At 36.5% G+C, this 17,786-nt stretch overlaps 1 protein-coding gene across 1 annotated transcript; it reads left to right on the top strand.

Moving 5' to 3' along the window:
- The first annotated feature begins 1,614 nt into the window (after nucleotides 1–1,614).
- Nucleotides 1,615–4,347, top strand: LOC115995341 (E3 ubiquitin-protein ligase WAVH1-like). The gene is made up of 2 exons (XM_031119861.1): nucleotides 1,615–2,448; nucleotides 2,590–4,347. The coding sequence occupies exons 1-2, from the start codon at nucleotides 2,056–2,058 to the stop codon at nucleotides 4,300–4,302; spliced, it is 2,106 nt and encodes a 701-aa protein (XP_030975721.1). The 5' UTR covers nucleotides 1,615–2,055; the 3' UTR covers nucleotides 4,303–4,347.
- The last annotated feature ends 13,439 nt before the right edge of the window (nucleotides 4,348–17,786 follow it).

Below are 17,786 nucleotides of genomic sequence, written 5' to 3' on the forward strand. Positions count from 1 at the left end.
TCGGACCTTTGACCTCTAGCTCATTTAGCCGAGGAGGTACTTCTTCTCAAACAACATTTCCAGTTTCTTATGACCAGACTTCTTCCACGGACCATTAATCTGCATGTCTTCATTAGTATTTATCTGTTCTCGAACTATTTGATGTCTTCAGGCATGGCTTACGGCCCAATACCCATATCTGGTCCCTTCGTCCCTACAAAATTAATAAAAGGATCACAAGAATTACACTCACTTTGCTTTTTAATTAGTTGATTTAGAGCTTTTGACTGACCCCTTGATGATTGAATATAATCAAAATGAATTTAGAATTATTACTTAATATTTAATAGAAACCATACACAACTCTATCGAAAAAAAAGAAACCATACACAACCAAATTCAAGAGATTTGTTAGAACATTAATAGAATAAAATTGAAATGGAGCTCACCTTTTTTAGAAACATTTTGTAAGAAAACAAAATTTTCAGAGAGGCAAACTAGCACCAAGTTCTCTCCATTCTATAATTAAGTCATACTTAACTATATTAATATCATCAAGAAAGAATACACACAATCACAATAATTTATTGTATGCATGTAGACTAATTTTTTTATAGTATATTTATAATTTTTTTATATGTGCATTTATTGAAATGTATTTTTTAAAGAAAATGTATTTTTGGGGGGGGGGGGGAATGTATTAAAACTCGTAAATGAATATTTTGTTAGTGATAATATTTATTCATTTTTATTACATTGAAAAATATGTATAAATATGTGAACTTATTTTTTATTTTTTGGTTAGCAACTTATTTTTTATTAATTTTTATTAAAACTCAAAAATGAATATGTATTAATTTATATTACATAGAATGTTATGCCTTACCCCACAACTATGGGTTGGCATGGGTTCTGGATAGATGTTGCTGTACTGTTACTCTCTAGGGATTGTACGCAAAGATCCCAAAAAAAATAAATACGAATAATAATGGCCGTTTCCTATATGTATTAATTAAACTACCCTATTAATGGAGTAATTATCCATCACCATCAAAAGCAAAATGACCAAACTACCCTATCAAAAAAGAAGAGCATACTTTGATGATGCCTCTCATTCCTACGCCATGAATTTCACTTTGCAACGGAATGGACCCCACCATGAACGGACAAGATCAGAAGGATCAGACTTCAGAGTTCACTGTTTCTCAACCAAAAAAAAAAAAAAAAAGACATCAGAGTTCACTCAGCTGAGTCAGCTAAAATTTGCATTGCGCATTGTATTCTCATCGCTCATGTGTCAGTAACTTCATGCATGTGTTAAAAAATTAAAAAAATATTTATATCAGAAAAAGGAAATTCGCTTTGTGAGAAAAGGGAAAGGTAGCGAAGAGTAAGGCGAAAGTGTGAGTCTAATGTGCCCTCCCACAAGGTCACCAACAAGATTTTTCAAATCTCATTGCACACAGAGAGAGAGATGGGTCGGTGACCATAACGTGGGAACGGGACAGTGAAACCCAATTCCAAGAGTCAGTCCCGTTGACTTGTTACAGTAGGTAGCAACCTACACATGCCGGTTACCAATTTGCTAATCCCAATACCACTTTCAATTTAATACATATAAAATTCCCATACGGTAAAGGGTGTCTGTATTCTTCTATTGCATGTTGCACATATCATATCATTTCATATCTTTATCTTCTGAGAGAGAGAGAGAGAGAGAGAGCGATTTCAGCTTAGCAGGAACAGTGAGGCCTTTTCATAGCAGAGCTCTTTTTGGGGCTTTCGAAAGAGGAAAACAGAAATAATACACCAGCTTATTTGTAAAGAAGCAGAGAAAATAGATACATGGAAAAGAGGAGGATGAAAAGGGTGTCTGTATCTCATCCATTTCTTTTGTCCTTTTAATCAATTCCATGCCCAACCTCAACCTCCCCTTTTGTCCTCTTCATAAAACAACCTATATCAATTTCCCTTTTCTAAAACCCCCCTTTGTGGATCAGAAACTCAGATAGAAGCTTTGAGATTGTGAAACCAAAAGAGAAAGAAAAAAAAAAAAAAAAAAAAAACCAAACCAAAATGGTGACTGGTTGGAGAAGAGCGTTCTGCACATCCATCCCCAAAGATAGAGAAACCAACAAAGTAATATCAACAGAGAAGCATCAAAACCAGCATTGCGAGAATAGCAATCGGAGCCCCAGAATCAGCTCCAAGTTTGGATTTTTCTCCAACCCATCAACACCTCGCTTGCAATCTCAACCAGTCTCAAGCCCAAGTCTCCGGTGCCGAACCTCCCTCACCAACACCGCAACACCCACTTCATCGGTACCCAATAGCCCAAAACTCCAATGCAAAACCGCAACTACTCCAATGAAAAACAACAGCCCAAGATTGTTCCAGCTCTCCAATCCTCCTTCCCCCAGATCACCCTCCAGCTTCTCACTCCTCAAAGCTACGTTAAGACTCTCCAAAGTAAGCATCTTTTTTTCTGTTTCTCTCAGTCCCTTCAACTGAGTCATCAATCTTTCTCTATTCTTATCACTTTTTCCGTGACGTTTTTGCTTTTTATCTTTCTAATTTTCTTTTGTTTGTTACTCCATTATATTTTTGCAGAGTAGATGTGGAATCTGTTTACAGAGCGTGAAGTCAGGTCAAGGAACAGCCATTTTCACCGCCGAGTGCTCTCACACTTTCCACTTCAATTGCATTTCTTCCCACATCAAAAAGCACCGACTTTTGGTTTGCCCTGTTTGCACCACTAACTGGAAGGAACTACCTTTGCTTGCTTTCCACCAGAACCCAGTTAGCCAATCAGAGCATAATGACAATAACAAAGTCAGAGACGTCAAAACCAAGACTTTGAGAGTATACAACGACGATGAGCCATTGATGTCTCCCACTTCCGGTGCTCGCTTCAATCCCATACCGGAATCGGCTGACGAAAACGAAGAAGACCAAAACGACACCGTCGAGTTCCAGGGCTTTTTCGTTAATTCCACTCCTACTGATGTTTTCAGACACGTGGATGTGAGTTTGTTGCCAGAGGCCGCTGTGGTTGCTGTTGGAAAGAATTACGAGTCGTACGCTGTCGTTTTGAAGCTGAAAGCTCCGTGTGGAAGGACGTCGTCTTGCTCGGCGCGTCGAGCTCCGATTGATTTAGTGACCGTGGTTGATGTCAGTACAAACATGAGTGGGCCCAAGCTGGTGATGATGAAACGCGCTTTGCGTTTGGTTGTATCGTCGCTCTGTGCCACTGACCGTCTCTCTATCGTTGCGTTCTCAGCCACTTCGAAGCGGTTGTTGCCGTTAACGAGGATGACAACCAACGGTCGTAGATCCGCGAGGAAGATGGTCGACGCGCTGTGCTGCGTTGGGCAGGGCGCGTGTGCTAACGACGCGCTCAAAAAGGCTGCGAAGGTTCTTGAAGATCGCCGAGAGAGAAACCCAGTTGCGAGCATAATGCTTCTATCGAACGAGAGTGGATCTGATCATTCGGTCAATCACAAGCGCAACTCTCCCGTCGTGTCCTCCACGCGCCTCTCTCAAATCCCTGTCCACACCGTGTGTTTCGGCGCGTGGGACCACGAGGACGCGTTTGCTAAATGTGTTGGTGGTTTGTTAAGTGTTGTGGTCCAGGATCTTAGAATTCAACTCGGGTTCGCTTCTGGGTCCGCCCCGGCTGAGATTGCTGCGGTTTATTCGCTAACGGGTCGACCGGCTGCTCTCGGGTCGGGTTCGGTTAAACTTGGTGATCTGTACGCCGAGGAAGAAAGAGAATTACTGGTGGAGTTGAAACTGAAAGTGAAATTACCGGCTTCCTCGATTGGGCCCCACTATGTTTTAACCGTACGGCCTTCTTACAAAGACCCAACCTCGCAGGAACTCGTGTTTTGCAAAGAACAGGCACTCCTCGTACCTCGTCCACAGCCCGTTCGATCTTCATCTCCGAGCATCCAACGGCTGAGGAATCTCCACGTCACCACTCGCGCCGTGGCTGAGTCTCGGCGCTTAGCGGAGCACAACAATTTGTCAGGAGCTCACCACCTTTTGACCTCGGCTCGAGCCTTGTTGATGCAGTCGAACTCCGAGTCGGCTGATGAGTATATTCGCGGCTTGGAAGCGGAGCTAGCCGAGCTGCACAAGCGAAGACTGAGTCAGCTGCAAAGCCAAAGGCAAAGAGGAAACGAACGTGTGGAAGAGAAGCCGGAGCCGCTTACGCCGACGTCGGCTTGGAGAGCCGCTGAGAGATTGGCTAAAGTGGCTATCATGAGGAAGTCAATGAATAGAGTCAGCGATTTGCACGGCTTTGAAAATGCAAGATTTTAGTTGTTTTTTTTTTTTTTTTTTTTTTGGGTTCCCTTAATTTTTAATTTTTATTTTTATTAATTTTGTAGCAATACGGAGAAATTAGTCAAATTATATATAAATATAAAATTAAATAATGTTGGAAAAACCCCAAAAAAAAAAAAAAAAAAAAGTAGAGAGAGAGAGGTTGGGTATGATTGAATAGGGCCCCAGATCCATGATAGCGACAAGAAGTACCCGACGGCTTGGCCCTTTTCAGCCGTGGAAAGTGATAGGATAGTGAAAGGGAACCCCATATTCAATTTGATTGGGCTGTGAATTCTGAAGCTCTCTGATTTGTCTCTACTCTATTCCTTTTTTTCATTATCTCTTTCTTTCTTTCTTTTTTTTCATTATCTATTTTCTTAAAGTTTTGCTACGACCTACGATGCAATTTAGATTTTTTTTTTTTTTTAATAATCCGTCAGATTACGTGCTAATTGAAAAGATTATTTATGTGTAATTTGGTTAAATAACTTTTTTAAACAAGTCATATAATAAGCTGGATTGGTTTAGAGCTATAATCTATGTCCTTTCTTTTGGATGCAAAAACCGATAAAGAGCAATATTTTAGTTTAAAATCTTAAAACAAAGGGACTAAAAAATATGGACGAATTGGTAGGGACTAGTAAGTAGGGACATAGCTATATTTATAATTCACTATCTTTGAATTATTGCATCTTCTTTGCTTGGTTTTTGGGTCCAATTTGATAGAATGTGTAAATTGGAAATAGGAGCAAATGATGAATGGGTCCAAATTTTGTATGTTTATATTAGCTGTAAGTGGTTTTGGTAGGTTTAACGCCGAAGTGGTTGGTGGTTGGGAGGTGAGGACACAAGATGATGCCAAATGCTTCTGGATTTTTTTAAGGATGATTTATTTAAGGGTTTGTTAGGATTCATTTTAAAAAAAATTTCGGCTGGTGGGCTTTGCTATAATTATTTATAGTAAATGCTTTTAAAAAGTAGTATATGATTTTGTTGCTTGCTACCGAAATCACATTCTTTAAAGTTTCATGCCACGACACATAACCTATTAAGTATTGGTACTGATTCACTGAACATAGCTGAGATGTTGATTGTTTGATCATTTTTTTTGTCTGTGTACTAGTCAGAAAGACCTGCCCATGTTGGTTCCAAGATATGTAATGTACCTTAACAAAATGTATATGATCTGAAATTGAAAAAAAAATATGTATCATCATGCATCCCACTAGGTCACCAACGATAAAATCTACTATACTAGGCTTAGTCAGACATTTTCTTTTGAGAGAATTTTTGTAAGCTTCTAAGAATTTGCTTGTATTGCGGCGTCATTGTCAGAGTAAGTACAAAAAAAGAAAAAAGAAAAAATGCATTGCAATTTGCAACCTACTTGCCTATCCAACCACTGATTTAGAATTGTTTACATTATATATTATTAGCTTGTCACTCAAATTACTACAGTGTTGCCATAATTTTCAACACCGTATTTAAGTTTTGTGATTTGATGTGCGATAATTGCAACCCTGAATTTGATACGTCCTTTTCGATTTGTCATACTAATTTCTTCAACTTTTATTAGTAAGTCATTGAAATTGTTTGGAAATTTCCTTTCAAATTAATGATCATTATCCTTATGTCCTAATGTTTCTAAACCTTCATCAAAATCCTCAATTCATTGGCTGAATCATTACATTACAGTTCAATCCAACTAAATAAGGTCCATTATCGAATTCAGATTTGGACCACTTGTGATGCTTTTAATGTTCAAACCCTTTTGTCAACTTTCCTGCTTAATCCATAAAGTCTGAAATCCGAATCATTTTTTTTGCCAAGTTGTTTTTAAAACCACAATTCAGTAAGCCAAACTTAACAAATAATAGCTAGGTAGCTTCACATCTCTATCCTAAGCAAAAAAAAAAAAAAAACTGATCAAATAGTCAATATCATAAATTGCACCACTTTGAACAATGTTCAACCCCATGATAATATGTTTGATATCACTTGGAATGGATTATTCATAAAAAAAAGGCTATCACTTTTTTCTTGTTTGCTCCTTTTTCAGGTTATGACTTTGGTAAAACGTTTGTGAAGAATGAAGAAAACTGAAAAACTTTTAGGCGTTGGAAAAACTTTTGAAGCTTATAAATCTGCGTGAAAGAGATAAAAGGGTGACAGTAACTTAAGCTCAAAAAAGGTTTAGAGTCTGGCGGAGACACTTCGATTGTTTTTTATCTTTTAGGTGTGGGAAGGTACCTCTCTTCTTCACTCTAACTTTTGCAGATGCCGATGTTTTCCTTAAATTGCGCAACACTTTTAGTGCCTTTTTAGTGGTGTTCATGAGTGCCCAACTTTATGTACTATTATTTAAATTTGTGCATCCTATAAACGACATCATATCTTTCTTCCATTTGATTTTTTCAAAGTGAAAGTTCGAGAAAAAGAGTAGCAGATGAAATGTAATCTGCCTATATCTTCTTTTTTATATATATAAAATAATAATAATAATAGAAATGGAAGTGTTTGACTTTTTTTGTTAGTTTCTTCATGTTTTAGACATAGAAATATCAAATTCTATTATATCTGTATAAAAAAAAAAAAAAATTTATTTAGAGACTTTCTTAAGATATATTACATGCAATACACTATTGATAGATAGGATATGCTTTATCATACACAGAAATATCAAATTTTGTTATATCTATATAAAAAAATGAGACTTTCTTAAGGTGTATTATATGCAATATATTATTGATACTTGATAGATACGATAAGATTTTTTTAGCATGGCTCTTTCATACACAATTTTTTTATTTGCATAATGAGAATAATATATGGTATCAACAAAGATTTAAATAATTTCATTATGAACCAAAGGGGCTGGTGTTTTTACAAGAAATATCTAGAGGTATAAGGAAAATATTCATTAGATATATAGTTAGTATTAGAGAATTGACTACAGCGATTCATGGTAAAAGTTAAATGTTATTGTGATAATTTAACAACACTACCGTTCAAACTTACAAATAAGAAATTATGATTTTCAAGTATATAATTAAGTTAATTAAAAATGAATTTTAGATCTATATTTCCTCTAAATCTCAATAGTTAATGAAATTTATATTATTATTAAAAGGAAATCCACAAGCCAATAAAACTATATGTAAATTTTATCACTGGAATCAATCAAACTTAACTAAGGCATCAAGCTCCCACCAATGCCTCTCCTGTTTGCAAAAGTTTGGTAGGCTCTGCATTTGATTGCAAAGACAGCTTGCATTTCAGTGGGGAGTGGCAATTCTATTAGGATTTGGGAAGATCCTTGGGTTCCGGACCTCCCAAATTTTATTCCCAAGCCCAAAGATGGAGTGAATTCAAATGAAGTTTTATTGGTTTCTCAACTTCTTAATTCTAATCATTGAGCTGGGACATTAATAAATTAAGGTAGTGGTTTGAGAATGCAACCATTGAGTCTATTCTTAAGATCCCTATCTCTCCTGATTGTTTTGAAGACATTGGATTTGGACTCCTATTAAAGCTGGTGAGTTTAATGTTAAATCTGCATATTGGATTTGTAGAGGACCTATCCTTCTCTCAACTCTTGCCACTGTGTGTAGTATTTGGAAATCTCATTTGCATGATAGGCTTAAGATGCTTGTCTGGAGAATAGTGACTAGATGTTTACCAACAAAGGAAAATTTAAGCAGGTTTATAGATGGTGCTGACACAAGGTGCCCACTTTGTAATTTAGGGCATGAATCTTTTGTTCACCTTTTCGTCCTGTGTCCAGGCACTAAAGCAATTTGGTTTAAGAGTCAATGGGGGTTGAGAATGGAAGTATTGGGTCTTTCCATTGAACTTGATTTCATTCAACTTTTATTTTCCCCACTTTTGGGGAAGATATGTCCCTAGAACAAAAAAATAAAATATTTTTTGCTTTTTGGTGCCATTCTTTGTGATGTAGTTTGGAAGTTGAGAAACGAAATTCATTTTGAAGGCATGTTGCTTGAGTTTGATGTTTTAGAAGCCAATATCTTAAGATTGTTGGCTAATCACAAAAGATCAAAAGTCTCTGCTGGTAGCCCTCTTATTTATAGGCAATCTTGGTCTCCTCTAGCTCAATGTTCAAATAAAATCAATGTGGATGCTACGGTTGGCCCTAATTTTGCTTCAGTAGTTGCAGTGGTTGGCTAGAGGCTGGAGAGAGGAGTTAGTGTTTGCTTGCTCTCAAGGAGTGAATACCACCCTCCCTCTCCAAGCTAAGGCTAAAGCTATTAAATGGGCTCTGTTATTAGCAAAAATTTGGCGGTTGTTGCTGTTTCTATTGAGACCGATTCTATGGTTTGTCATGATGCTTTGATTGATCCAAGTGCCTCCCCACCCCCCCCCCCCCCCCCCCAACAAAAAAAAAAGAAGAAGATATTTTTGTTCTTATATTCAGAATTTGTTGGCTTCTCACTTTAGTTTCTCAATTTATTGGATTCCTAAGGAGGCACCTTAGCCAAATGGTCTCTTAATTGTAAAGTCATTTGTTTTTTTTTATTGGGTAGGTGTTCTTCTTGTTTTGAGGATGTTATAAGGAAGGAAGCTTGTTGTATTATGCAATTTTTGTTTAATAAAATCTTGATTCACCAAAAAAAAAAAATCCAAACTTAAGCAAAATTATGTTAATAAAAGAAAGTTGGGAAAACAAATGGCTTTGCATAGCGTGGGTTATTAGAGTACCTTCGGATTCCTAAATTCTAATTAGGCATTGTTATTTGATTATGTCACCTCTAAAAAGATGCAACAAATTAGAGGTTTTCACTTTTTCTCAATTCTTTTTCTTTTTAATTAAATTGGAAAAGAAGAGACATCAATGAGATCCATTAATCAATAATCATAATTTTAATGTTTTTAACTCTCAAGGAAGTAAGGTTCCAAATAAACCTCCATCCTTAGTTCTTATTCTCTCCTTACAATACGAGACAAGTTTTCTTTGGTAAGTAAATTGAAGAAGAAATCTTTTAAAAATATTAATTGTTACTGTGATAAGTGGTACTATTTAATATACAAGAAGGAACTCAAAAAACAAAAACTGAAGAAGAAATCAATAATCATTATTATAAGACTTTAACTCTTAAGGCAGCTAGGTTCTTAATAACTCTTCTCTCCTTGCAATATTAGACAAGCTTTTTTCAGTAAGTAAATTGAAGAAGATGATGATTATCCAAAAAAAAATTGAGGAACATGATTGTTGTTGTCGAGGATTTGTTGGAGTGCCTGAAAGTTGTAAAGAATGCACTAGAAACTCGAAAGTATGACATACATGAGAGTAAAAGTCTTATAATTATGATCCCAAGAAAAGAAGAAAAAACCTTATTTTCCTCAATTATTACTCTAAAGTTCCTATACATATATAAATATATATATATATATATATGTAAGGACACAATTCTCTGGCGGCCCAATAAGGATGTTTTTGGGCGACGAAAGATTCCCTCTGATTTAAGAGAGTGGGCTTGAAAAAAAGCTAGTTGGTCAAGTAATCCGGTAGAATAACGTAGAATGAAGGGAATTGGGTATAAGAGAGCTCCTCGGAGTTGATCCGAGGACCTGTTTGAGGTCTTCTCTCGGTTGCCCAACGACGGACTTTCTTCCATGAAGTCCGGTGTTCCTGAGATGTTTCCCATGTAGTCTCTCTTTTTCCGGAGGTCGAAAAAAGGGTCTCCCTTCAGATCTTGCAAATCAAACTTTAGTGAAAACTTACAAACAAATGAATTTGTGATTTTTTCTCAAAAAAAAAGGGTTAGTGGTCCCCCTCCTTCTAATGTCAATTTATATTCTTGGATAGTTGATGTGTCAAACACTTATTTTTCTTTTTTCATGTCTGTCGAATTACAGAAGCACTTGGAGCGAGATTTCAATAAATCACCTTAGTGAAGAGACTTGTTCATTAATGTGACCATTTCACCATGCACCTGTGACGAATTTACTTAATATTCGCTGAATTCCCCGCCTTGTAAAACTCTCACCACTTTTTTCAGATTCTTTTACGATCTGTTAGGAGTCTGAGCCACTGAGTTTGATGTTTTAGAACCTATATCTTAAGGCCAATATCTGTTGGCTAATCACTCAAAAGTCTCTATGGTTCTTATTTCTTCTTGGCTCCTCTAGCTCGATGCCTGCTGGCCCTAACTTCCAATTCGCCTCTCCCACAAGCTAAGGAGCCTCCCAGTTTCACTAATGAGATTGCCGTTCTGGTGCTTCTCCTCTTTTCCCTCTTTTGCTCCTTTTCTTTCTTTTTATCTCTTCTCTCTTCTTCTCCTCCTTCCTTACTCATGTCCTCCATCTTCTTCATCCATCTCCTCCATCTTCTTCATTGATTTCTTCCTTACTATTTCCTTCTTCTTCGTTTTTTTTTTTTAAAGTGAGTTCTTCTCTTAGTATGAGCAGCTATGAGGTAGAGATCGGAGGGACCTTGAAGACAAGTTTAAAAAGGCGCTTGACCGTTTGCTTATCTGTACTGTGGATGTTAGTACTGCTTCGGCAGCCCCTCTTTTGTATAGGCTGGTTGAAGCCTCTCTTTGTATATTGTAATAATTTTTCATATTAATAAAACTTGTTTCTATTTCACTTTGCATGTTCTGTCTCTTTGTTTTTTATAAATTTGTAAGCGCCGCTCGGCACAATCATATAGCATCTAAATCAATGACGACTAAGACCAAAATACTTAATAATAAAAAGATGTTGCCATAACTTTAATGGAAGTGCCTGGCATGATAAGGCAGACCAATAAAAAGTAATACTTACCCCCCTGGCTTGGGTCCGAGGACCATGCAAGGCCTTGGTTCTGTCCAAAACTTTAACAATAATAATGTTTTGTACTTGGTTTCCCCATAGGCTTGAGTCCGAGGACCATACAAGGCCTTGGTTCTGTCCAAAACTTTAATAATAATAATGTTTTGTACTTGGTTTCCCCATAGGCTTGAGTCCGAGGACCATACAAGGCCTTGGTTCTGTCCAAAACTTTAATAATAATAATTTTTGTACTTGGTTTCCCCATAGGCTTGAGTCCGAGGACCATACAAGGCCTTGGTTCTGTCCAAAACTTTATTCCCTCCCTTTTTCTTTTTGCACCTGTCTTTCCTCAGGTGTCTCATAAGTTGCCGAGCAGGAAGTTGTCCTCGGTAATGGTTATTCCTTGGTGTGGGCCATAGTCCGTGGGCTTCCATGCAGAACGGGCCTGGGCCGCGAATTTATTAGGCCCATAGGTTTAGAGGCATTTCCGTAGCCTTTGGTCACGCGGTACTTTTTGGCATCCCAGTATTCGAGGTGCGCCTTTACGAGGCTCCTTTAATCTCAGGGTTGCAGACGGCAGTGGAAATCGAGCCGGAGACATTTTGTCTGTAGCGTTCCTTGAGACGCTGCGTGAATTAAATGCCATCACCTCTTCTTTTAAATAAATAGGAGAGGAGGTTGCTTTACTTTCACACGAATTCTTCAATCTCCTCTCTTAGTACATCATGTTTGAGGCGAGGATTGGGGCAAAGGAGCTCTCTCCGCCACAAAAGCGTTGTGTCTTCCTGAGACTCCAGATAGTGAGGTACAGGCCAAGGAGGCGTAGACTCAAGAGAATATCTCAATTCGAGAGAGGGGAAAGGATGTTTCTCCTTCTTTTAGTCAAAATCCGAAGCAGGTTCTGGTCATGCCAGATTTTTGGCATGCCCGAAGAAGGAATTTCCGCCATCAGCGCCGTCTGCCTTGTAGCAGGCAAACTTCTGCGGGGGCTTCCCAACTGCCGGCTCCCTGCATCTTTGCTGTAGATGGTGTTAGCCTGAGGTCAGGTTCTTTGGCTGCCTGAGTTATGGGCATGTAGAAGCGTCGAGGAATAGTTTCCTTAGACGACATCTTGGAACAGTAGCCAACCTCTCCTCTGAGATATCTCCTCGGCATCATCTTTACTCTTTTGTGCTTTTCTTTTGCTTACGCAGTTAACTCTAATGTAAGCCGGTTTCAGCTTTTATTGTACACTGTACTGTTCTTTTGTCTTAATAAAAGATGTGTTTATTTCTTTATGCATATGTTATTTTTTTTGCAACAACCACTTTGGGTCTGAATATTAAGTCTAAACATGCCTTTAACAATATTCTGGACGGAAGAACACTTTAATACAAACCCTTATTAGTTTAAACTCGCAAATATTATCAAGTGTAACAATGGTAATCCTCAATAGATTGAATTTATGGAACTAACCGAGATAGCTGCTGAGCGCTGCGTGATGCACGCTAGACGAATATCCGAGAGAGCAGCCGAGCAGCGATGGACTTGGATCGTGCCCTTGGGACAACATACTGTGCCGTATCGTATTAGCCCCTTTGGCACTGGGGATCTGCGGGTAGACCGGGGAACCCGTGCAATTAAAGACTGACCCAACTGTTAACGAGAAGTCCTCTTCGGATGGATTTTAATGCTCTAGTAACAGTTTTTATTTTGTGTACTTGGTATAGGCTTGAGTCCGAGGACCTATATAAAAAAATGAGACTTTCTTAAGGTGTATTATATGCAATATATTATTGATACTTGATAGATACGATAAGATTTTTTTAGCATGGCTCTTTCATACACAATTTTTTTATTTGCATAATGAGAATAATATATGGTATCAACAAAGATTTAAATAATTTCATTGTGAACCAAAGGGGCTAGTGTTTTTACAAGAAATATCTAGAGGTATAAGGAAAATATTCATTAGATATATAGTTAGTATTAGAGAATTGACTACAGCGATTCATGGTAAAAGTTAAATGTTATTGTGATAATTTAACAACACTACCGTTCAAACTTACAAATAAGAAATTATGATTTTCAAGTATATAATTAAGTTAATTAAAAATGAATTTTAGATCTATATTTCCTCTAAATCTCAATAGTTAATGAAATTTATATTATTATTAAAAGGAAATCCACAACCCAATAAAACTATATGTAAATTTTATCACTGGAATCAATCAAACTTAACTAAGGCATCAAGCTCCCACCAATGCCTCTCCTGTTTGCAAAAGTTTGGTAGGCTCTGCATTTGATTGCAAAGACAGCTTGCATTTCAGTGGGGAGTGGCAATTCTATTAGGATTTGGGAAGATCCTTGGGTTCCGGACCTCCCAAATTTTATTCCCAAGCCCAAAGATGGAGTGAATTCAAATGAAGTTTTATTGGTTTCTCAAACTTCTTAATTCTAATCATTGAGCTGGGACATTAATAAATTAAGGTAGTGGTTTGAGAATGCAACCATTGAGTCTATTCTTAAGATCCCTAGCTCTCCTGATTGTTTTGAAGACATTGGATTTGGACTCCTATTAAAGCTGGTGAGTTTAATGTTAAATCTGCATATTGGATTTGTAGAGGACCTATCCTTCTCTCAACTCTTGCCACTGTGTGTAGTATTTGGAAATCTCATTTGCATGATAGGCTTAAGATGCTTGTCTGGAGAATAGTGACTAGATGTTTACCAACAAAGGAAAATTTAAGCAGGTTTATAGATGGTGCTGACACAAGGTGCCCACTTTGTAATTTAGGGCATGAATCTTTTGTTCACCTTTTCGTCCTGTGTCCAGGCACTAAAGCAATTTGGTTTAAGAGTCAATGGGGGTTGAGAATGGAAGTATTGGGTCTTTCCATTGAACTTGATTTCATTCAACTTTTATTTTCCCCACTTTTGGGGAAGATATGTCCCTAGAACAAAAAAATAAAATATTTTTTGCTTTTTGGTGCCATTCTTTGTGATGTAGTTTGGAAGTTGAGAAACGAAATTCATTTTGAAGGCATGTTGCTTGAGTTTGATGTTTTAGAAGCCAATATCTTAAGATTGTTGGCTAATCACAAAAGATCAAAAGTCTCTGCTGGTAGCCCTCTTATTTATAGGCAATCTTGGTCTCCTCTAGCTCAATGTTCAAATAAAATCAATGTGGATGCTACGGTTGGCCCTAATTTTGCTTCAGTAGTTGCAGTGGTTGGCTAGAGGCTGGAGAGAGGAGTTAGTGTTTGCTTGCTCTCAAGGAGTGAATACCACCCTCCCTCTCCAAGCTAAGGCTAAAGCTATTAAATGGGCTCTGTTATTAGCAAAAATTTGGCGGTTGTTGCTGTTTCTATTGAGACCGATTCTATGGTTTGTCATGATGCTTTGATTGATCCAAGTGCCTCCCCACCGCCCCCCCCCCCCCCCCCCCAACAACAAAAAAAGAAGAAGATATTTTTGTTCTTATATTCAGAATTTGTTGGCTTCTCACTTTAGTTTCTCAATTTATTGGATTCCTAAGGAGGCACCTTAGCCAAATGGTCTCTTAATTGTAAAGTCATTTGTTTTTTTTTATTGGGTAGGTGTTCTTCTTGTTTTGAGGATGTTATAAGGAAGGAAGCTTGTTGTATTATGCAATTTTTGTTTAATAAAATCTTGATTCACCAAAAAAAAAAAATCCAAACTTAAGCAAAATTATGTTAATAAAAGAAAGTTGGGAAAACAAATGGTTGTGCATAGCGTGGGTTATTAGAGTACTTCGGATTCCTAAATTCTAATTAGGCATTGTTATTTGATTATGTCACCTCTAAAAAGATGCAACAAATTAGAGGTTTTCACTTTTTCTCAATTCTTTTTCTTTTTAATTAAATTGGAAAAGAAGAGACATCAATGAGATCCATTAATCAATAATCATAATTTTAATGTTTTTAACTCTCAAGGAAGTAAGGTTCCAAATAAACCTCCATCCTTAGTTCTTATTCTCTCCTTACAATACGAGACAAGTTTTCTTTGGTAAGTAAATTGAAGAAGAAATCTTTTAAAAATATTAATTGTTACTGTGATAAGTGGTACTATTTAATATACAAGAAGGAACTCAAAAAACAAAAACTGAAGAAGAAATCAATAATCATTATTATAAGACTTTAACTCTTAAGGCAGCTAGGTTCTTAATAACTCTTCTCTCCTTGCAATATTAGACAAGCTTTTTTCAGTAAGTAAATTGAAGAAGATGACGATTATCCAAAAAAAAATTGAGGAACATGATTGTTGTTGTCGAGGATTTGTTGGAGTGCCTGAAAGTTGTAAAGAATGCACTAGAAACTCGAAAGTATGACATACATGAGAGTAAAAGTCTTATAATTATGATCCCAAGAAAAGAAGAAAAAACCTTATTTTCCTCAATTATTACTCTAAAGTTCCTATACATATATAAATATATATATATATATATATAATTTTTTTTTTCAGTAAAGGTTTTCTTTTTTCTTATTTTTGGGCCGAGTAAAGGTTCTCAGCCCTCTGACTTTAATCTCCCATATCCCTGGCAAAAGCTAGACTTACCAGTGCCAAAATACTGAAAACAACTACATAGAATAATATTACATGAATTTGAGAACTTCTACTCCTTGTTCTTTGTCTATTTGGGTGCGTCACTCAAGATTATTAGAAGTTTGTTTTCCAGTTTAAAGGTGGAGGGGAAAAAACTGAATTGGAAATGGCAACTGGCAACTCAAGAGATTACTATTATGATTGATGGATTCAAGCTAGACTTAGTTTGGAGAGTTCACCTAAAAGTAAAGTAACAAGTATAAAACAAAATAAAAAGACAAAATCCCCCCGAAATCTGGAAGGAAAAATAAACTTTAGTGAAAACTACAAACAAATAGAAGGCTATGATTTTTTCTCAAAAAAAAAGGTAAATTACAAAGTTAGTTCCTATCCTTTACATCATATCTCAATTTGGTCCCCATCCTTTTAATTGCTTTGTCAATTTAGTCTCTGCCGTTACTCTTTGGATGGAAAAAGTTGATGTGTCAAACAAAATAATAAAAACTTATTTTTCTTTTTTCATGCCATATCATTTGCCCACTATATTGCCTCATCAGGTATTTAAAAAAAGAAAAAAAAAAGTAGTCAATTCTCAATTACCAGAAGCATATGTTTGAAACTGTGGCAGCTTAATTCCAAATTATCTTCTTCAACGAGATTTAGGAAGGAATCAAGTAAATCATTTCTTGCCTTAGTAACCTCTAATGAAGTTCTCAGTACTTGTTCATTAATGATACCTTCAAAAATCTTGATCAATTTGCCATAATAAATCGTCATCCTTCGCCATGCACCTTGTGAGTCAATTAAACAAAGTACTGAGAAATAGTTTGCAATATTAGGCTATTTAGGGCATGAATCTTTTGTTCACCTTTTCGTCCTGTGTCCAAGCACTAAAGCAATTTGGTTTAAGAGTCAATGGGGGTTGAGAATGAAAGTATTGGGTCTTTCCATTGAACTTGATTTCATTCAACTTTTATTTTTCCCCCCTTTTGGGGATGATCTGTCCTTAGAACAAAAAAATAAAAGATTTTTTGCTCTTTGGTGCTATTCTCTGTGATGTAGTTTGGAAGTTGAGAAACAAAATTCATTTTGAAGGCATGTTGCTTGAGTTTGATGTTTTAGAAGCCTATATCTTAAGATAAGCCAATATCTTAAGATTGTTGGCTAATCACAAAAGATCAAAAGTCTCTACTGGTAGCCCTCTTATTTCTAGGCAATCTTGGTCTCCTCTAGCTCGATGTTCAAATTAAATCAATGTGGATGCTGCGGTTGGCCCTAATTTTGCTTCAATAGTTGCAATGGCAAGATGGAGAGAGGAGTTAGTGTTTGCTTGCTCTCAAAAAGTGAATACCACCCTCCCTCTCCAAGCTAAGGCTAAAGCTATTAAATGGGCTCTATTATTAGCAAAAAATTTGGCAGTTGTTGCTGTTTCTATTGAGACCGGTTCTATGGTTTGTCATGATGCTTTGATTGATCCCCACCCCCCCAACCTGATATTCAGAATTTGTTGGCTTCTCATTTTAGTTTCTCAATTTATTCTCCTAGGGAAGCGCCTTAGCCAAATGGTCTCTTAATTGTAAAGTCATTTGTTCTTTTTTATTCGGTAGGTGTTCTTCCTGTTTTGAGGATGTTATAAGGAAGGAAGCTTGTTGTATTATGCCATTTTTGTTTAATAAAATCTTGATTCACCAAAAAAAAAAAAACCAAACTTAAGCAAAATTATGTTAATAAAAGAAAGTTGGGAAAAACAAATGGCTGTGCATAGCGTGGGTTATTAGAGTACTTCGGATTCCAAAATTCTAATTAGGCATTGTTATCTGATTATCTCACCTTTAAAAAGATGTGACAAATTAGGGATTTTCACTTTTTCTCAATTCTTTTTCCTTTTAAGTAAATTGGAAAAGGAGAGGCGTCAATGGGATCCATTAATCAATAATCATAATTTTAAGATTTTTAACACTCAAGGAAGTAAGGTTCCAAATAAACCTCTATCCTTAGTTCTTATTCTCTCCTTACAATACGAGACAAATTTTCTTTGGTAAGTAAATTGAAGAAGAAATCTTTTAAAAATACATTAACTGTGATAAGTGGTACTATTTAATATACAAGAAGGAACTTAAAAAACAAAAATTGAAGAAGAAATCAATAATCATTATTAG

Source organism: Quercus lobata, chromosome 6, assembly GCF_001633185.2.
Source record: "Quercus lobata isolate SW786 chromosome 6, ValleyOak3.0 Primary Assembly, whole genome shotgun sequence".
Taxonomy (NCBI): domain Eukaryota; kingdom Viridiplantae; phylum Streptophyta; class Magnoliopsida; order Fagales; family Fagaceae; genus Quercus; species Quercus lobata.